Here is a 21,863-nt window from a genome sequence, read left to right on the forward strand (position 1 = left end):
TTATATATTTAATGGACAGTATTTCTCAGAGGAAAGCTGTGTCATATTTCCTAAAAAAGCTGAGACACAGCTTGAACAGTTAGATAACTATGTTGGGACAACTATAGATTCCTCCTTTCCCAGGAACCCCAGCGTGAAACTCTACATAAGAGAATTATAAAACATACATACAACCTAATCTACTTTTCTTTGAAAGCTCCCAAGATAACTCCCTCAGTGAGCCTGCCTCTGTTGTTCCTTATCTATACAAAACCTATAACACAATAGACAATGTATTAAAAGATTTCAAAATAATTTTTAAAACATACAGAAAAATTCCAGACAGCACTTGACACCCTCCCACTGTCTGGACTAGAGCAAAATCGTTGATGATGCTACAGAATATGTAGGATTTGGAGCTGAATTCAAAGTCCACTCCAAAACCTGTAAGGTTCTCAACAAGCAAATCAAAGGCCCCCAAATTACACACAGCAGAAGGTGGCTGGGTAGACAGAAACACAAACTGACCTTTACTTTGCTTGTGGCTCCTATAGGACTAATCAAATTTACTTGTCAGACCCTGGAAGATCACACTTCTAGTAAAGCCCACTAATTCCCAACTTGTTTCTGTGAAAATGGGAAAGCCTATCAGTACCTGATGATAAAAGACATTCCACCTATTAGTTCTTCTTATCAAGATGGGAAAATACATCAGTATAGTTTACAGAAATGCCACAAATTCCTTCATTGCTATGTGGTTTGCAAACAGCCTGTGGTCATTAGCTTTACTTACTTGAGCAGAAGTGTTTTCAGCAAATAACCAAAGGGGATGGCGTCCAGGGATGTATCAAGAGCACTGCATAAACTGCTTCCCTAAGGCTACACAGCAACTGTCTTCAACTTCTCTCTTGGATTTTTCACACAGCTTTTTGATGGTAAGAAACTAGAAGCCCTGAGATAGGTAAAGCAAAGGCACAGAAATAAGCCTGAGTAACAAAACTGCAAAACTGTTCTTGATTACTCAGTAGTCCCCATGATGATGGCCTCATCATAACCATACCTGCTAACTTTTTACTGAGACTTTTTTAGAATATTTTAAGCCTCATTTAAAATGAAATTTCAGATGCTGCTTAAAGAGATTCCCAGAAGATGAAGGCTTCTGAAAATGCAAAACCCCTCTTAAAGTTGCACCACAAGTATCCATGACAGCTGATGTCCATAATGACACAGTAAGACCCCTTCACCTGTACGCTGACCCTGCACAGAAATTAATCTTTCTCAAGGGAATACAGGAAATGTTCCATGGCTATTTTTCTTTCTTGCATAGTTTGACAGCTTCAAGTTCCATGGCCATCCACAGCCATGAAATTAATTTTCTAGGTGCAGCAAAAGCAGGCAGGAAATATGAAATTTTATCATTTATATTTTTAATTCTCTTTAATCAGACACATTACAATGCACAACTGTGTCTTTAGCCAGGTACTAGGGTGTGCTGTCTTTCAGATCAGGAAGAGATGGAGAAATACTCTTTCCTCTGATCTTTTAGGTACAACGAGTATTGCAGGTATTCTGACTGAGGGCTATTGACACATTTAGTACAGCCTTTATAACAATTCAGTCACAGCTTTCATTTACTTCTGTAATTAAGATGACTGTTATTGCAGCTGGGGATCTTACTGAACTGAGGATCATCCTTGCTTTCCAACATGTAACCCCATCATTTCAGAGGGTATTTTCAACTTATGAGCATCATAAGAGTTTTGAAAATACCATTCTAACTGAAGGTAACCATCCCACTAATGATGCAGCTTTCCAGCTCTTCAGTGCTCATTAACAGAGATTGTTTATGAAACAAGTCTTTTATTTAATGCTACACAATCTGAATTGAAGGAATAGAACATTTGCTTCACCTCAGGCCCAAGCTTTAGGGATGCATCCCCAAACATTTTCCAGAGTAAAACCAGATTATTAAATACCAATCAGTGCAAGAAACATCTTTTCCATTTCTACTCAGCATATTTTTAGACAAACTACAGCATTAGAACATTGAAGTACCTCTCCCCCATACAGCACATAGGTTGAAAGCAGATTTCTTGCCTTGTGGAGCCAGTTTGTCAGAATGTATGTATTGATAACATTAAAGAAAAATAAATGAATTGTTACATTCTGATGTCAGGTGTACAAGTGCAGTAGTGGATTAAGCTGAGGAGAATAACATTATCTATAAAAGTTAAGTGGTATACAGGTTATCCCAGAGTGACTATAATACAGAGAAACTTTATGTCAAAGTAAGTATTTACAGAGATACTGTCACAGCAAAGAGGACAGGAAGCTAGTCTCACAGAAGTAGTTCAATAAAGAGGAAATGAGTGGACAAAGACAAAGGTTTTGACTTTATATAATAAAATACCAAGTGCATTCTTTCAAGTGAATGAGTCTTTGAGACTATGGTCCTAGATTTTAGGAAGCCATTTGAAGGTCAGATGTATAGTCCTGCTGCATAGCAAGGGTTACTTGGACTGCCAGAATTTTTACATCTGTTGTAAACTCTGCACATCACAGCAATTCTAGTACTGCTTCTAACTGCAGGGTCAAAACTAAAGCTCTTAAGCCCCCTCCAAAATGCCTAAGATGGGATTTTGTATAGTAGACCTTCCAGCACAATTCAGATGTTTCTCCACTACTTTTGTGCTGTACATCTGGGATTAGAACACAGCCCAGAACACTTTAGGGGTAATTAAGTTTATCTGCTCAAATGGTCTTGGCCAGAGTTATTATCCAGCTTTTTCTTGTCATTGCAACTTTAATCACATCCGATTTCTTTAAGTAGCCATATTATTTTAGTTACTTTGGCTCTTTTCCAACAGGCTTATTTTAAGCTGGTTGTGAAGGAAGGTTATTAATGGCTGGCTATTTTACGTATTCCTTCAAGAGAGAAATAACCAGACACATGTGAGGGGGAACATGTGTGGTTGACTGCTCAAAATAGCATTAAAAATATTTTCAAATCCAGTTTTCAACTAAGAGCAGAGTTGCTTTAACCTAGTATTTGGCAAGCATTTTTCAAGCCAGCATTTCCATCTTGCCACCTCTCAAGCTTCCTCAGTCATCTACCTAAATAGAAAGGATAACAAGCATAACCAGAGTTCCTCCAGTGCATGACTTCAAGGAACATGATCCCTCACAGTAAAGGAATCCCATTCGAAATGGCTTGCAGTACTTAAGACTCCAGTACATAGGACAAAAATGTAGAAGGAAGTCTCATGATTCTCATGCAGCTGCTCAGGGGTGTGCTGCACCTTGAGCCATCAGCTTGACCACTAGTGGCTGGGCTCAAGCAGGCAGCACACCGGACAGTAAATCTGAACAGCTTCCCTCTCCACTTTAAGATTAATTTACTGTAATGTACATTACTTGCAGTGGAATGATACTGCTCATTTTTTGGCAGGATGGGGAAAATTCCACTTTTGTATTTTTTATTATTTTATAAGGCAGATAATGCAGAAAGGTGAAACAGAATTTCTACAAGGAGTTAATCTGTGATATTGTAAAATCAAAGTACTACTTTATTAAGTGAGTTATTTTACACAATATGAACATCAATATAATTACAATTGTAAAAAATTTTTTATAACAAGTATGGACTGATTTTTTAGGATTTCCAAATAGGGCACAACTGTACATTTACACAGAATTGTCTTTGCATGAAACCCAAGAGGGAACAGCATAAAAATATGAATGTTTCTGTAGCCCCTTCATTTTTGCTGATCAACAGTTTTAGAAAAGCAGCTGCAGGTTTGTTATGTAAGGTCTGACAGTAGAAGAGTCAATAGGTGTCATGACTTCACCTATAAAAAACAAGAACAACTCGGTTAAGCTGAACCATTACACAATGCTGCTTACCTCTGATGAACGAAATACCATACTACTGCTTTTCACCTTATTTCAGCCTTTTATTATAACCACTTTCAGTTACAGTCTAACAACTACCTACTGGGAAATCTCTTCTACAGTCAACACAGAAATTCAGATTTTTCTGCATTCACTTGCATAACTTCAGGAACAAAAAGGCTCAATTGTTGGAAATACACTAAATGACTGTTTACATTACATGTTTTATAGTAACAGACAGATTGTACTTATGTATTTTGTTCAAAGCAGAACTAACATTTCAAAGCAAGAACTAAATAATGAAGTATTCCTACAACACTAAGGATGACCATTTAAAATAACATTAATCCCTTTTAAAACCTCTGGGCACAGTGAAATGCCACAGCCATTTCTCCCATGTAAGAACTAGCTTGCTTCTTTCTTCTATTTTAACAGTTCAGGGGTATAACTACAACCTACAGTAGTTTTCATATTATAAGAACTGAAGCAGGTTTTAAGTCACAGTTGTTGGTGGTAAAAGACCAATTTGTAATACACCTTTCTTGGACAGTCAATTAAAAATTAAGGTAATGACCTGTAGACAACTTTATGCCTGAACATCAGCCAATTCTGGAGGAAGTGGAGTCTTAGGATGCTTGCTTTCAAAGTGCTGTTTGAAGGTCTTGGGATCCGGCATTTGAGTCTGATTAAAGAGAGACATTAAACTTTATGCACAGTACAAGAGTTAAATAATACTACAAAACCTAGTCCCTGCTATATTTTATTTTCTTTCCCCAGAAGCCAACTACCTCCTTGATGACACTGCTATAGTGACAGAAGCACCACTAATTTAGCTGCAGGGTAAGATGGAGTATTTAACTGCCTATTTTCAGAGGTGCTTTTAAGCACTGCTATCACACTTGCTTTGGCATGGTCATGAATGGTGTTATTCTGGCTATGTATCTTCCTGCACATCTTACACTTCACAGGCTGGTTTGGCAGAAAACCTACCTCCTTCACCATTTTCTTCTTCAACACCTTAAAGATAAACGTTTATCCTTTACAGAATCAAATCTTTATGAAAGGTATTTCTTAATAAACTCTTTAGTTTACCAATGGGTCAAGAAGTTACATGGCACGAACCGAGTCTCTACTTGGCACAAGCTATCTCAGACCTTTGCTATGACACAGTTGCAGGCATCAGCTCCCCAAAGTGATTGATATTACAGCCTGATTTCACAACATGAGGAGCTGGTTACAAGTACTTAAGTAAGCAACTCTGAATTTGGAATCTTATTTAAGACATTTGAAGTGGCAGATCTATTCTGAGACTGACTGTTGAAGTGAAAATGGCACTTTTATCCTTCAGCTCCAAAAGAAGCATTTAGGAAAACCAGCCAGAAGGAAAAGGACAATCTGATTAGTACTCAAATTTCTTTTTTCTTGTTAAGTAAATTGTTCTAGCGAAAGTTACTGTGTATCAAGCTTCAATTAAAGCTTTTGGCACGACTGCTTCTCCTTTCTACAGCAACGTCCATAACCACTGATTCCAAGACAGGCCAATTCCATCACAAAGAAAATATGTTTCCACGTAGAGACTAAACAAGAATTGACTGCATGCTTTTTACATGTTCTATCTCATACTAAGAGAACATGCAGACCACTGTAATACAAAAGGCAAAATAACTACCCAAACCAGACCTGAACACAACCCCTCAGATTTTCTATCTCAATTACCAGTATGGCTGAGTAATCTGTAAATCACATAACAGATGCACACTCTTCTTATAGCAACAAGCTAGACAACCACTTAAGTATTTTAGTTTCCACTATAAAATCATCTGAAAATCCTGTTCTAGGCAGGAAGACAGCTCTCTCCCTACAAGACTATTTTGAATTCAGTTCCTCTTACCCTACAGACAGTGCAGGTATATATCAAGGCAGCCTTGGCTGCAGCCTTCTGATCATGTCCTTGTTTCTTTTTTTGCTCAGCTTGCTTTTTGGCATTTTTCTGCTGCGACTGAATCTTCTGCTGTCCACGAGCCATATCTACAAACAAAAAGAAGACATTTAGTCTACAAACATGAGAAACTACTGCTGCTATCTGACTGAGCAGCTGTAACCATGAGCACAATGCAGTCATATGCTCTGTCCACAAGGCCTACAACTCCCATAACTCAAACACAACAGACATCTGTTCGAGCTCTTTGCTATGTAAAGCCTCTGGGTTCAGTATCATTCTTAAAATAAACACCAGAATTATTAGGCCATTCTAAGGTGTCTTCCTCTACTAAGATTCAAGCTCTACTTTTGAAAAGTGTTTTCAATAGTCAGAATAATGAAAAGTTTCCTTTACAGTTAATAGAAACTTATTCTCTTTTTCAAAATGTACTGAAAAATTCAGGGGTTTTGTTGTTTGTGCGGTTTTTTAAATTAAAGATTAAGACTCAACCTTTACCTCTGGAACTTGAAACGAGTTTCAAGAAAGGCAAATCAAAGTATTACCCAAGATGTATTACTGTCTTCTGTTTTAGGCACTTGTGAGCTGCTTTGAAGTTGGGAACTCCAAGAACAATAGGTCATTCCTCTTTATTGAAGGTGATTTTTACAGGTGGCTATTGTATTTTTATTTTCAGCCTCATTTATGTGCATACAATTTCTTGGAAAAAAAAAAAAAAAAAAGACTGCCCCCATCAGAAGCCATTACTGTATCTAACACAGGAGCACAAAGGAAGTAAATGCTATTGACATATGCCATTACAAGGTCCACCAGAAGACAAAATGAGACAAAAGCATCACAATTCAGGGAGCATCAAGACATCACATTTCATAGTGGTGCACTCCATCTGCACGCAGCCCACCGGGACACTCAATTCAGTCTTTACCCCAGCCCCAGAGCACACACCAGACAGGATTTGGGCACACCAACAGAACAGGATTCAGCATGTGGTTATATAACCCAGCAGCCCAATTTCTGCTATTGTGTCTCTCGCAGCCTTCACGGCCCACACACGGTTCAGTTGTACAGCTCTCTCAGAAGCACAACACTGCCCAAGCACAGGACAGCTAGCCAAGTCCATTGTTCTCAGGACAACTAGTAAAGTCTGGTGTTCCCAGGAGGGCAGCTGCCTGGCCACTGCCCCTCTGGGTAAGCTGGGCACTCGCCCCAGGTTTGGTACTTGTGGCACTGCATGGCTACACCACGCCCCTCCCATTGGGACAGGTGGCTTCCCAATGTGGGAGAAAAGCCTATCCAAACCGTGACCAACCTCTAGTAAATATGTATGAAAAGCCCTTAAAAACCACGATGAAAATTAAGTTTCTATGAAACATCAACAACATGAAAATTCGCTGGTATTGTGGGAATTTTTGGACATGTGCCTAACATGTGAGCAAAACAATGGCCCTGAGACCCAGAACAGCTCTTGTGGATTGAGAGACACCTCTGAGGCCACAGCCCAGGTCTTTCATGACATCAAACACCACCATGCAACCCTCTGCAGAAGTATTAGACTACATCTTCAGGGTTCCCTCCTCTCCCCTCACCAGTTTCTCTAAAAGAGAATTCAGAAGTCCATACAGCTAATATCATTGAACACAAGCTCCATTAACAAGAAGATAGAAATACATGTGGCATCCAACAGTTTCCATAAGATACAAGACTCAATGTCAGTAAGATTAAAAGTGCCAGTCTATATTTCACTGGATGCTACAACTACTCCAGAACACCCCAGCCAGGGCCTCATGCTGTTTATATACAGCACGGCTCAATCAGAACACGGCTCAATCAGGATTCCCACTTAAAAAAAAAATAAAAAAATAAAAATATATATATATATATTGCCAATAGCTTTGCATACACAAGAAGGAACAGTAGGTTTTATTTCACTTCTTTTTAATCAGCATTACAGCAATCATCCAGGAGTCAAGTGGTTCCTGACAGAAAATACTCAGATGTAACAAAAAAGAATTCTTTTCACAAAGTGTCTGCATATTACTTTGTATTTTAGTGCCTTGATAAGTACTACATTACAACAGCCAACCACACTGAGCTTTTATGTACTTGGCAATTGCTGGTTTTAGTTAAGTCACAGACAAGAAAACACGACCACAAACATTTGCTCAAAAATATCAAACACCACACAATGTCTGGGACCAAAAATCCAAGAGTTTAAATACCACAAGTTACATTAATACAGCTGAAACAGAGAAAAGTAAGGTTTAGACTACTATTTTTCTAAGAAAGTAACAAAAAAAAAATCCCAAAGCTCGTTTAAAAGAATGATGAGTTCATCTACAAAGCCAAATCACTAATTTCAATTGCACAACGTAGGTAAGTGTTGTTTTCCCTATCAGGCACACCCTCACAGAGTCCAGCAGACCAGCCCGCTGTCTCCAAATAAAGAACGCGCGAGCACGTAGGAAACAGAACACACGGAAAAAATCTGCCGCCAAATCGTAACAGGATTTTTTGCTGCCAAATCATAACAGCAGCAGCAGCACGGGCAGTGTCGGGAAGCAAGGCTGAAACCCGCAGCACAGCCGTACCTCACACGGGGTCATTTCCTCGTAAGTAACCAGAATCCGAGCGGAGTTTCAAGTCCTAAAACTGGACACCGACAGCTGCTTCCGCTGTCACTTCCAGAGGCACACAGCAGCTCGAGGCACCGCGGCCTCCCCGGCCAGGAGCGAGGGGCTCGGGCGGCCGTTCCGCAAGGGCCGCCCCGGCCCGGGCCCGGCCTGCGGCGCGCAGGGACCGGGAGCAGCCGCGGCCCTCAAGCGGGCCCGGCGGGGCAGGGGCGACCGCAGCCCCACCACGTGCCCCGCGAGAGGGAAGTGACCACGGAAAGACAGACGGACGGAGGCCGCAGCCGGGGAGCGGCGGCCCGCGAGCGGAGCGCGGAGCGCGCCCCGCTGCCGGGCCGGGCCGGGCCGAGCTGGGCCGCCCCGCTTCCCCCGGGCCAGGACTGCTCCCCTTCCCCCACCCCCTCGGCTCCGCTTCCCCGGCGCTGCTCACCCGAGCGGGATCCGGGCTGGGCGGCCCTGCCGAGCGCTGTGGAGGCTCCGCGCGGCCCCGCCGCCGCCGCTCGGGAGGAGAACGAGGAGGAGGAGGAGGAGGGACCGGGACCGGCAGTGCGCGCGCGCCGGACCCGCCCCCGCGGCGCGCGCCCCGGGCCAATGGCGGCGCGCGGCCGTTACATAACGCCGGCTGGGGGGGCGGCGGGACCCGCCGGGTGCGGAGCCGCGAGGTGGCGGCGCTTACGGGGCCGCGGGTTCGCGTCCCGGCGCCGGAGGACCCTGCGGGGTTCCACCGCGGACAGCCGGACTGGGTGGCTGAGGCTGCCAAGCTTTGGCACCCTCGGGACCCCCCTGCGCTGCTGCGGGTAGGGGTGCGCCGGAGGCCCGCGTTGGGCGGGGTCCAGTCCTGGGGCGCACCGGGATCAGCCGGGACAGGCAGGCTGGCCCCGCCCGGTTCCCGGGAGCGCAGCCCCGGTGGAGCCGCGGCTGGCGGTGCCGCAGCGCCCGCCGGATGCGGCAGCGCTGCCCTCGGGCCGTCGCCGCTTCCCGGCGGGCCCGCTCCCAGCCACATTCCTCTGTGCTTAGCGTACGGGCGCGGCCTAAAAATAGCGCTGCTGCTGCTCCGCGGGATCCCGATAAATGGCTCCGAGAGGCTCTCGGGAAGGCGCTGCGCAGGAGGGGATTCTGTTCTGGCTGCAGTCACACAGAGGGCCCGTGTGTAGGCTTGAAGGGTTAAGTAAAGCAGAAGAAAACAGCCTGCGATGAGAAGAATTTTATTCAAGTTTAAAGTGCAGTAGATCTGGTTTGGACACGTTTTGCAAGGATCGTAGAGGAAGTTTACAGGCTGTATCCACTGCACATGTGATTTGGAAGTTATTGACTTGCATGAATACAGATGTAGGCAGGCCCTGTAAGGAGGCATAAATGAGCTCTTTATTTTCTATAGACCTCTTTGTAGGATTCAGCCAAAGGAAGGCTGAATGTTTGTGCCTGCTCAGATTATGCACCTGTTAGGAAAAGGCAGAATACAGACAGCATCTCTGCTTAGAGGTGACATTCTGCCACTCATTGACTAATTGTAGCTTCCAAACCTGGCCTCTTGAACATTTTTGTGTCTCGGGCAAAACAGCAAACATAATATGCCTACTAGAGGAACTATAAGGTGTTAGCTTGATGTTTTGCAGAGCTTAGGCTGAATGATTGTAATGTTCTGATCTAAGAGAGGAAAATGCAACAACAACAAAAAAAATCCCTAAAGAAGCACAGTGAACGTTTTAGGCCATTATCTTGCCTAGAGCATGATAGCAGTTATGAGGGAGCTGTATAGTACATTTCTGACACTTAAGTCACTGGAAGTTGGTCCAGATGTCACTACATCCAAGACAGTCAAACATAAGCCTGTGACAAAAAAATGAATTCTCCTTTAAAAAAATCTTCCTAACATTCCTGTTTGCAACTATGTCTTCCACATTAAACTGATAGCACTGGAAATGTTTATACCAGGACGGTGCAATCCACGCTGCATTAAAATGATCTTGTCACTAGGTTCTGAACTTTGTGGAAATAGGCAACTATAAAAAAAAACCCTCAAAGTGTATATGTGCATGGGCTTGTGGGGTGGTGTGGAGAGGGAGACATTTTGTGTCCTAGGCTTGCAAGCAGGTGGCTTTCAGAATGAAGTTTTGCTTTCATCAGGGAGAAGATTGACAAGTGAAAAAGTAGCTTCTGTCCTGGCTGATGCTATTTTTAAGGACTGCTGGCCTCATATGTGGAACTGGAGAGGGTTTTTCAAGCATTGTGTTCCCATATTATGGTGTTGCTATGCATCTGGCTGGACAAGAATTTCAAATAAAGTGGATCTCCCAAGTACATGCTGAGCTCTGGCTGGTCTTGGAAGCCTTTTCTGCTTTTAGAAGAGCAAGGGATAGATCTTGCAGGACAGGGGACTGTGGCTGTTTCTCTGTCTGCTCTGTCTTCTATCCCTTTGTGCTGTAGATTCTGGTCACTGCATTGGTCCCTGTATTGCCCAAGTCACAGCTTTGCAGTTGAGATCATTCCAAAGAGATTGTTAGGAAAAAAACAAATACCACAGTGAAAGAAGAATCTAAGTGCTCATAGCTGAGATTTCTACTACTAAGATAATAAGGAAAACTTCCCATTGACTGTAGATAATTTTTCAAAATCGATTCACTGCATGAAACTTATTTGTCACACCAAAGGGGGTATTTCCATGCACATGTGCAGGTTAGCAGAGGGACATGGGGTAGGTGCAGTGAGAGCAGAGAGGCAGGGCGGGCCTGTGCACTCGATGCTTTGTGTAGCTCTGATGAAATGAACCTGTGGTAATTACAGTTTATCTGGCTTGTGGACTTCCTCTCCTCTGTGTTGCTCCCACATGAGGTGAAACAAGCCAGAGTGTATGAACAAAAGTATAAATAGAAGTTAGAAAGTAAAATAAATGCAGACTTTAGACTGAAATGTTGCATCTTAAAATTACTAGAAATACACTGCAGCACTTTTTTGTGTGCTTCTTGTTTAATTGTTGTTTTCTAATTTAAAAACATCTCCCAAACCCCACGGATATTATCAAGTACTCTGCATTAAAATAGAGTGAAAAACAAGAACATCTCTCGGTAGTTAAGGGTAGGCAAAATGCAAAGCGTTTATTACCCCAAGCCAAGCCTAACAAAATTACAATTCACTGAAATCTGTAGAAGCAGCATATTCTTAGAAAACACAGCTCCTTAAGGATAAGGCATTTTAGCCCCTATGTAGCCCCTAAAAATAGCCCAAATGAAAAAAAAGAAAGATGTTATCTTCTCACAATGAGGCAATTGACAAGAAACAGACTTCAATTTAAGCCCAAGCTTGAATGTAGTGGTCAAATAAACCCCAAAATGACGGTCTACTGAAAAGGGAAGCAGCAAAGGAAATTGGAAGGAGCGGTGCTGTGAGGCAGAATTGTTTCTTAGTGTCTTGGGTTTTTTTTAACAATCATATTTGTTTGTTATTCTCATGCTTATTTTTCATTCCCTTGGATTCCAACCCTCCATCATTTCCTGTGCCTGCAGAGAGGTGCAATTTCTGCCATTAGGTCAAAATACCTGTTCTGCTCAATAGCAACTTATTGGCACAGGTCAGTTTGAGCTGTGTCACACTGGTGTGACTGGTGTCCCCACCACAGTTCCCTGCTGGGAACCACGTGGCGTTTTGACATGTGTTATTAAACCCGTTTTGAAAGCAGTTGTCATGAGGTGCAGGGCAAGTTTGCTCACAACAGCATGGGTGGGGCTGCATCTCCCTTCTGAATCAGCCCCTGTGCATCTGCCAGGTCCTCCCACTGCCATTCCCTGCTGCACTTACTGGGGTGTATTTTTCCTGTTCATTTGCTCCTGTGTTCACTATTGACCCAGTGTCACATCAAACATCATCTCAACTGGCTAAATGTTGCCTTGTGGCCAAGGGCTGCCCTTGGCCCTCGCTCACAGGGAGGAACATGCCGTGTGCCTGCCTATTGAGGGCTTTTATGTGGTGCCCCACCATGATCCCTTGTCATGTCTAAAGAAGTGAAGGAAAGGAAAGGAGATGCCCTGGGCCTGCAAGTGACAGCAATCTGGTCACTAGATTTTGTGGATGCAGACCAATGTTGACACAAACACAGAATAGGAGAGATTGGCTTTGAACCCAATAGCCTTTGAAAGAATAGTCAAGGCTGATGCAATGGTAGATCAGAGTCAGCATCGCTGAATATCAGGGACAGGATGACATGGATGCAGGCAGAACCCCAGCCATGCTGTAATCCTGGTAGTTAGTGCTGTTTGATGGAAAACATCATTCAGCCGTGCCTATCCAACTTGGGGGCCTCACAAGGTGGTGTTTTGCTCATTTACCCTTTCTCTGCTTTGTGGACTTTCACTTCCTCCCTCCCCCACACGTTAGCACTCTGTTCTTTTCCCTGTAAAGGCATTTTTCACAGCCACAGCTCCAGCTTTCATACATCCAGTTCACGCCTCCCTGACACAGCATTAACTCCTGTCCCTCCTCACAAATCCAATAGATTCTTAGCACTGCACTGGCATGAGATGATACCAAGTCACAATACATATATACTGAAGAAATAAGTATTCTAAGGTACGTGATGGTATGCCTCCCTTTGCATGCTGCTGCAGAACTAGGTGTTCTATAGTGCACAGTTCTGTATACTGATCCACAAGGTTTAAAAATGGAAAACGAAGGTAGAAAAAAAAGAGAACAAACTAATTGAGAAGGAAAACCAAAGATGAAGCTCTCTTTTGGAAAGAAGCCAGCACAACAATGCAGCTCTCTTGGCAGGGCACTTTATGCTTGTGGTACCCTTGCAATTCCACACTAGCTTTAAAGAACCAGCCCCGTTAGCAGCAATGCAGCATCTTCTCCTGGTTTGCCTGCTGCCTTTCTGAACAGCTTCTTTGTTCCAGGGACACCGGATGGATGGCATCCTCCAGAACAAGGACAGTCTCAGGTGATGTCCACCACATTGCCAGCCTCCCTGTGCTCCTCACAGTACTCCTGGTCCCATCAGTAGACTCCAGAAGCACATAAATAAGACTGACATTGTCCTTCCTAGCAGGACAGTGCCCCCTTCTTCTGCACCCCCAGTGAGCTGGCAGTGTACCAGGTGGCCACTGGTTTACATTTGTAAACCTTTTCCAAAAATTGATGTAACTCTCACTTCTACCTCGCCTCTATCATGGGATTAGGCTCTTGTGCAGCAAGGCAGCCTGCAGAAATACTTTTGCCACCAAACCTTATATTAGGACAAACCCAAGGAAGTGTCCCAAAGTCAATGGTAGATTTTGGTGGCACAGAGACTACAGCTAGTTGTCCTTTCTCTGGGTTTGGTGGTTGTTTTTTTTCTTCCCATAGCACCTGACCCTTTCCAGCAAGAATGGACAGAGCTGCTTCAGTGAGCATTCCTTTCCACTGTAAGGGCAAAAAAATGTACAAGGGAGGATGCAATAAGGAGCTGCCCACATCCTCTGTGAGACAAAAATGTGAGGACTTGAGGAAAAGGCTCCTGAAGAATGACAGATGGAGGCTGTCAGAAGCATGGAGATGCAGTTCCTCAAATGTTTCAAGGCATATGCACCTCCTGGAGAGCATGGGCCAAGACTGCCTTGTGACCTTTACGTATTTTGCAGTCTCTCCTCATTTAAATCCATTTTGTTGGAAGTGAGTTTTGCTAAAAACAACAAAGCACAAATGCCTTTCTCAGCATGTCACAACTTTTTTGACCAACCCACATAGACAAACTGGAGACCTTGAGAACATACGCTTCCGTTCTGTATAAACAATTTAAAATAGATTTTAGCTTTCCTCAGCATTATGTACAGTTACTATTTTTAAATGCACTTCAATTAATCATTCCCTTTTTTTGTCTGTGCCCTCCATTCATGCTTTTGAATCTCGTACGTGTTCAAGTTTGTCTTAGCATGAAAACAAATATATCAGTACATTTTAATTAATTCAGAATACCAAGGTTCCCCTCCTCTCCACCAATACAAATACATGTATGAGGCATAAAGAAAATCCACATACTTTGTCATGTGCATGTTAAAACCTGCAGCAATTGTGATTAAAACCTCTCACAAACATGCCAACACTGTTGACAACTGGCCTCTAGCTTCAAGAAGAGAAATGCATCCCTCAGCCTGTGCTTCTGAATGGCTGCACATCCCAGAGATGCCTCTGTGTTGAGGTGACTTAAAGTGTTCACTATCTCTGCTTCCTTCTTCAGCTCATCTGCAATGCTCCAGCCTCGTACTGGAAATATTTTGGTAGCTGCTTATTGTACCTTGAGGAAGGGGCAATTACTTCTCATCCAGAGCCAGCCTCTCCATCTGTTTTTCAGTTATCCATGTGCAGATTTCATTGCCATTCTAGAACTGCTAAGGGCAGGATGGGAAGCTCTTCATGTTTTCCAAACAGCACGTAAAATCTTGCGGGATAAGGAAGCAAAAGGCCAAAGGTGCATGTCAGAATTACACATAAGAGAATAAGCACAGAGAGTACACAGGAAAGGGCTCTGCAGCTGTAGGATATTCTTCATGGAAGGGAAGCAGCCTTGGACATCCGAAAGTGCCACACACACACTGCTGGTTTTCCCAGGTTAGCAGTGCTGGCTCAGTCCCAGCAGTCTGCTGCTTCAGGAAGAGATCAGTGAGAAACATCTGCTGGATTTCAACTTTCTCCTTTTCAGATGCCCTCTGATGTTACACTCACTCTGGAATCACTGCATGACTTAAAGGCAGGAATCCAAAGAGCCTGCTGCAAAGTGAGCTGTGGGGATTGCTTTTATTGCCAGTGTTTCCTGCCAGCTGCTGACAGCGCTTGGAACATAGTAAGGTCTAGCTAACAAACACTGGTGGATAAACAGGACCTGGCAAGAGAAATCAGGGGAATGATTTGGTTTGCACCAGGCCACTGGATCCCATTTCTATGTGCAAAACATAGCAGACTGCTGCACCAGAGGAATGTGCTATGGGATGTGGAGCAGAACAGAAAACACATTCCTGGAAGGAGCCAGCAACACCAAAAGATGGCAGCTATGTAGAGGTAAAAGGCTTTACTTATGGGACAGCAAGACAGAATGTCTGTGCTAATTGACAGAACTTCTGCTCCTGAGTTACTGTGGATATACGAAGTCATGTCTCAGTAGATGCTCATAAGTGTACTCTTGGGACAGACTGCCATGGGATGGAGGAATGGAAAACCCTTTTCCTGCTTTATGGCTGGTGTCTGAACAGCACAGGCAGAGGGCTGGCTGTTTTTTTCACTCTGTCCTTTAGCCTGGCTTTTGCTTGGAAACTGTGGGAGAAAACCAAGGAGGATGAATTAATGCTTCTGTGAAAACACTCAGTGCAGATCTCTAATCAGGCAGAATGGCACTTAAAGAAGAGTCCCAGGAGCTGGTTGTGAGGTAACATTAAATACAGACTTTGCACATTAGTATTTCCTAGGCTAGAAAAATGTAAAGTTCTCATTTAAATTACTTGGTTAAAAAAGAAAAAAAAAAAAAAAAAAAAAAAAAAAAAAAAAAAAAAAAAACCAAAAAAACCCCCAAACGAATTCTAATCTGACTACTGGTCTGCAAAGCTAATTTAAAAAACTCTGCTGTTGCAACCACAACCTGACTAAAGAGTTATAAAGAAGTGAAGTGGAAATGCCTGGTGCTGGAGACATGCCTGTTTGTCCCAGTGGAAAAGTGTCTTTTACAATGCTTCTATAGGCAAGAAGACAAAGGCCTGATCCTGTCTAAGCACAGGCAGGAGCAGCTTAAATACTTGCAAGCTTCATTCTCTCCATCCCCAAACCAAGACTGCAACCCCCTAACATCCTGCACCGGAGCCTTCCTACTCCCACATCTCCAGGGTACCCTTCTCCAAACCAGTTGTCCCAGGCTTTTCCTGGTATTGTCCTCTATGTCCCAGTATTCACGGTAACAACTCCATCTGTTCAAAGCCCAAACCAAAGGCTACCTGCACAGCATAAGCCTTTGCCCACTTCACCTGTTCCCTATTTTAAAATGTGCATCTTTAAGCAAAATAAATTTAGCCTGGAAACGACCTTCCAGGCTTACTTCTTTTATATTTTTCTCTGTTACTGTAAAGAGTTTCTTGGTGAGAGAAATCCTTTCCACAGATATTTAAAATCAGGATCAAATCCTTTTTTTACTTTTCTGTTTGATAAACCAAAGAGCTTAAACTAGTATTGAATAGTACTTTGTAAGAACAGATCCTCATGGGACTAACACTACCAAAAAAGACTGGCAGCAAGGATGGCTTCCCATTAGCAATTATTTTTTGAGATTTTGTACAGTCAGCTCCCAGTCTGTTCCTATGGTTTCCATGAGCTTATAAACAGGACACCTGTATTTCTCTTTTGACTTCTCAAGACTGTGCTGCAGACAACCTGCCCCCCAGGGTGACCAGGTCCAGGTCTTACTGACCTGACTGCTTTACTGGGTGCCCTGAAGTCCCAAGGGTCTTCCCCAGATCTTTCTCTAGATGTCCCTTCCCATATGCTAGGCAAAGTTTCCACAACCAACACTACAAAGCCTGACATTCACTAGTTCCTGTGGATGCCCTGACATCACTGTTGACTTGGAAGCCTCCAATAGTACCCAGATGCAGCTGTGCACATCAAACACACCAGTGGAGGGACTAAGGCTGACACAGCTACTCTGAAGCTTGAATCCCTTTTTCCTCATCATTCTAACCCTGCAGGCCCTTGCCAGCACAGAGCCTTGCTAATGCTCTGCACAGGCACTGCAGCTCATAACTCCACCCTGGGTCAGGAAACGACCTTAGTGCTCTACACAGCTCGAGAGCCTGTGGCTCTATTGCTCACAGAGGTACTGTGGAGGGTGAGGTGCTTAGGCAAACAGGGATGATAAGGGAAAGAATATATGGCTTTGCTGTCTCAGCACTGGAGGTAGCTTTTTACCACATCCACCTTCAAAGAAGGCAGAAATGTTTGTCTTGGGAAAGAGGAGGAGATGAGATGAACCACCTTTGTGCTTAGGACAGCCCAGGCAAGAGGAAGGACTCTGGTCAAGTCTCTGTGAATTTCTTCAGGACTGTTGGGGAGAATTATATGACAATGCAGAAAAACCAGTGAAGGACACAGTTGGCAGGCTCACGGCAGGCTCACTATGCATCTCTGCTTTTTTTGTGATCCTGTGGAATACACTGACATCACATGCTGGATCCCTTGCTCTCAGCTGTCTCATGATGGGACAGCTACATTCTTAAATTTCTATGGTGATGTTAGATGTGGCTGCAGTGTCTCTGGGATGTGTTGCACAACACACAGAGACCCCAGCACATCAGCATCCTGCCCTGGGCAAAGGCATTGTGGCTGGAAACCTGCGACCACTTCAGCCAACAATCTTTCTCAGTGCAAAATACTTGGTTTTTAACAGTTAGATGGCCAGGAGATATTAAACCAGCAGGCATACTTGCATGTTGTCTGTCATCTAACCTTAATACATCCTGAAGAGTTTTAGGTGGGATTTACTGGAGCAGAAATGATGAATCAACTTGGTCACATAGTGGAAAGCCTGGTTGCTCCTGAGTGCCTGCAGCTCTTCTGCTGCTTGTGAGAGGAAGGACAGTGGTTTATAGCCTTAAGGTTACTTGCCCTGGCACAGTCTAGTGATGGCACTTCTGACCAAGTGTCACATGGCCTCTAGGAAGGGTCTCAAGATCCTGGTACTTAGACTAAGGGAGAAACAGCTGTTCCACTGTGCTGTGACAGAAGGACCATAGCAGTGATATCCAGCACTATACCAGTAATCCTCAAAAAGTATCCAATATCCATTCTTCAAAGAAAGGGCTGTGTCCAGACCGGATAAGTCTGGTGTTAGCAGACGTGCTCCAGCCTGCTATCCAAGTCTCTACCACAGACACAGCAGAGCCTAGAGAAGTTAAACCCTGACCCCTTTGGGGTAGCTGCTCTCCAATAACATCTCCACTGCTGCCCTTCAGGCACTGACTTTGAAAGGGGCTCAGAGCAATTCAATGGCTCATGTCACAGCAGAGCCTTAGCCAGCCCTACTCTGGATAAGGACAGAAGTAGTATTATGATAGATAATGTCAAGTAGGAATAGCATTATTCCTTAACACATAAAGAAGATGGGACTGAGAATTTCTGAACTTCGGTTTGCTTGCAAGGCATTCTAAAAGATAATCCTGCATCATACTCTGGGATGCACTGCTCATGGGCATTGACGTGCACAGGTCCATTAGCATTAAGAGTGTGGCAAATGCTCAGTCAACAGATCTACTTGACCTCTTCTTTGGTTCTGCTCTCTATTAAATGAAGTCTTACGTATGATAAATACTGGCAGAAATCCAGCCCACCTCTACTTTTGGTTTGAGTGCTGTTGCCTGTGTTTAATTCTTTCAAGAAGGACAACAGGTGAATTTCAAAGAGGTGGAGTTGTTCATTTGCAGCTTGCACATTGCATGAGAATGTGGTACCCAGCCCTGATCTCCTCATCTGCAGGATGTGTTGCAGTTCTCGACAGCTGATCACTGTGTTTTTCTGCCAATTTCTCTTCATGGTCTGCTAGGTGCAGTTTTGGAGATCAGACTTGCTCCTTGGCATCTATTCAAGCTATAGAGTCCAATTTATTTCTAGCACAACATCCATTGCTTCTGCAGTATATTGACCCAGTCCATGCAAGCTCACTAACTCAGAAGTAGCTCTCATTACTTTTCTTTTGCCAACAGACATAATCAGTAATTAAGATGATGATGGCATTTTAAAGGGATTTCTCTTCATGAGGAATATAACAGCCTGCAGTCAGTCCCCAGCAGTCTCTCCTCTAAGGAGGAGCCTTTACAAGCACATGGGGTCCTTCTGCCACAGAAATGGAAAAGCTCAGCTGAGTACAGGGGTCCCAACTATGCCAGGACTCTGCTTCAGCCTTAGATCTCACCCAGCTTTAAATTCTTTCTATTGATTTTATCTTAAACTTTCTGTTCTATACACAATGTTATCAGAGCTGCTTAGGCTTTGCTGGCATGTCTCCTATATTAGTAGTTATGTTTTGTTAACAGGACCAGACTGGTTGAGGTAAATTGGCTTACTCAGAGCACAGTTAGTGACATGCACAGTTGGTCTGACCATGTATTCTTCTGGAGCATTTTCCCACGGAGAGGAGGCTTATACAACCATTCAGTCTGTCCCGCTAGGAATTTTGGACCCATTGGCTGATTTCAGTCAGAATCTGAGGGAGCAGTTAATCAGCAGAGGCAGCCATCCCTGCACAGAGCATCCTCCCAGGTCCTGAGAGCTGCACTGTGAGTTTTGCTCTCAGACACCACAAAATATACATGGAAGAGACATTGCATCCCAACAATGAAATTTTTTTGGGGGGAGTTTTTGTCTTGCTGGACACCAGAGAATCCACCTAAAAATCCATGGGAAAACAGATTTCTTAACTGTGCTGCTCAACTGCTTTTTAACCTTTAAGGTAAGAGTTGATTATAACTAAGAGCACTGGCTCTACATCCAAAGAAACTCTCAGGTGCAAATGACTTTACAGTCATCCTTTTGCTGGTGATATCTGTATTAGCCCAAAACTGCAGCATAAGAAAAGCAAATGAAGATTGTCAGAAAGTGATGGCAATGTTAATTACACAGTGGTGCTAGAAGTGTACTGAACTTTGTAGTGACAGAAAAGCACAAAGCTGGCCCCACTAAAAAGGACTGAGAGTTTCCTAAGGCAGAAGAACCTATGTTAGTACACAAAGAGCACCAGAGCAGGAACATTTCCCAGTGGTAGTTGCTTTAGACTTGTGCTGGATCTGCAAGAAGCACTGCAGGTTCCTGAGAAGGTGGTGTCAGCCTGCTGGTGAGGGAGCTTTATGGAGAATTAAGTTAATGAAGGGAACATGGAGCAGAAATACTGTCATAGCAAAGGGGACCCCTTCCTAAAGTGCTTTCTGCAGGTTGTGCAGTGGGGGCTGGCATTGCAGGGTAAGCCACTGAGCACTGAGTGCTGTGGGACCTGCTTCCTAGGAGTCCAGAGCACAGGCAGCTCAGCAAAACTCCTCAGGTAATGGCCAGCAAGCCTCCTTTGTCAGAGCAGACGTGGCAAGGAAAGGACATAGTCCATGGGCAATCTAATTAAGATCTACTATAAAGACAGTCTAAGGTGACCTCACTCACTTTTATCTAGGATGTCAGGCCAGCAGCAATGCATGCAGGAGTGAGGGACAGGCTGAGTAAAACTGGTTTTCTGAGACTTTATGCTTTGTGGTTGGATGCAACAGCACAAGCTGTCATCATAGCCTTCCCTTTGGGGCATGCACAGTGTTGCACAGGACTCACACACACAGAAGTTTTTTCGTAGTTCTCTGCTCTCTGAGATGTGATAAGCTCATGTTGGCATTCCTACCTTTGCTAATTGGTGGAGTTAGATTATTGTTCTCTTATCTCTGTTATTTTATTTTTATATTTTATTTTACTGTATTTTTAAAGTATTATTTTATATTTTCTGTTTTCTCTTCTTCCCAAGAAACGAATTGTAAAGCCATATTGCTGAACTATCACACTGGAGAGAGCAGCATCTTGCAGCTGTGATTTAAACCTCCTTTGCAATATAGGATGAAACGGGGTGTTTGCATGAGCTTCCTTCAGCAGGTTACTCCAACAGATGCAGGACATGCTGGGAATCCCACAAAGGGAGTCAAGTATTTATAGGACCCTCCTATAAGCTCTGCCAGGAAGCAAATCCTCCAAGTACATGGCTATCGGGAATGCTACTCAGTAATGCTACCACCGTGTCTTCTCTATGGAGGAGAGAGCTGCAGTCGTGTGTGGGTAAGGAGTGTGGAGGGATTCCCTCAGGAGCTTCATTTGGACCCAGGTTTCTTGGAGCTTGAGAAGTTAATTGCTGATTTCTGAATAAATTCATGTATTGCATTCCTTCAGGATTTCAAAATGTGTTAGACTGAAGAGTTGAACAAGCTCTCGCTGTTTTCTTTTTTTACCTAATTACTGCTGGTTATAGACCTGGTCAATAAACAAGTCAATAAACATACAGGACAGGTGGGCTTAGTAACGAACTGGTTTGATGACTTTGTTGCAAATTTATATTGCAACAGAGCTATCTGAAGGCATCTTTTTGGCAGTCATCACTTCACTAAGAGCCATAAAATAATTCCTAGCCACTGCTATTATTTCTCTTACCATTTTGAAATACATAGTGCTAAAAGGGTGCTAAAAGCGTGCACTTATTTTCTGCACTTCTCTCTGTCTTTAACATATATAAACAATCCTCTTAGTAGCTTATCCTGCTCTTCAGGAAAGTTTGTACATGAGAGTTAAGCATGCTTCTGTTCTTCGATTGTTTTTTTCTTTTGCCTTCCTTTTCAAAATTCAAAATACCAGTGATCAGGAGAAGTGCAGGCTGAGCTGGCTGAGCCTGCGGTGACACTCGCTTC

General features: G+C 43.6%; 1 protein-coding gene and 1 long non-coding RNA gene across 3 annotated transcripts; both read right to left on the reverse strand.

The window, feature by feature from the left end:
* Positions 1–1,819: 1,819 nt before the first annotated feature.
* ZNF706 (zinc finger protein 706) lies at positions 1,820–9,000 on the reverse strand. Of its 2 annotated transcripts, none has more exons than XM_053953271.1 (4): positions 8,867–9,000; positions 5,762–5,898; positions 4,445–4,552; positions 1,820–3,827 (listed from the first exon to the last, which is right to left on the reverse strand). In XM_053953271.1, exons 2-3 carry the CDS (start codon positions 5,894–5,896, stop codon positions 4,457–4,459), a joined length of 231 nt encoding a protein of 76 aa, XP_053809246.1. In that variant the 5' UTR covers positions 5,897–5,898; positions 8,867–9,000; the 3' UTR covers positions 1,820–3,827; positions 4,445–4,456. The 2 variants fall into 2 exon arrangements, with proteins under 2 accessions (XP_053809246.1, XP_053809253.1); XM_053953278.1 differs by lacking the exon at positions 8,867–9,000 and adding an exon at positions 8,398–8,522.
* A 6,182-nt stretch (positions 9,001–15,182) lies between these two features.
* LOC128794876 (uncharacterized) lies at positions 15,183–16,977 on the reverse strand. Its single transcript, XR_008433297.1, has 2 exons — positions 16,856–16,977; positions 15,183–15,714 (listed from the first exon to the last, which is right to left on the reverse strand). It is a non-coding gene; the product is annotated as an uncharacterized LOC128794876 (long non-coding RNA).
* Positions 16,978–21,863: the final 4,886 nt, after the last annotated feature.

The sequence above is a fragment of the Vidua chalybeata genome, chromosome 1 (genome assembly GCF_026979565.1).
Source record: "Vidua chalybeata isolate OUT-0048 chromosome 1, bVidCha1 merged haplotype, whole genome shotgun sequence".
Lineage (NCBI taxonomy): Eukaryota > Metazoa > Chordata > Aves > Passeriformes > Viduidae > Vidua > Vidua chalybeata.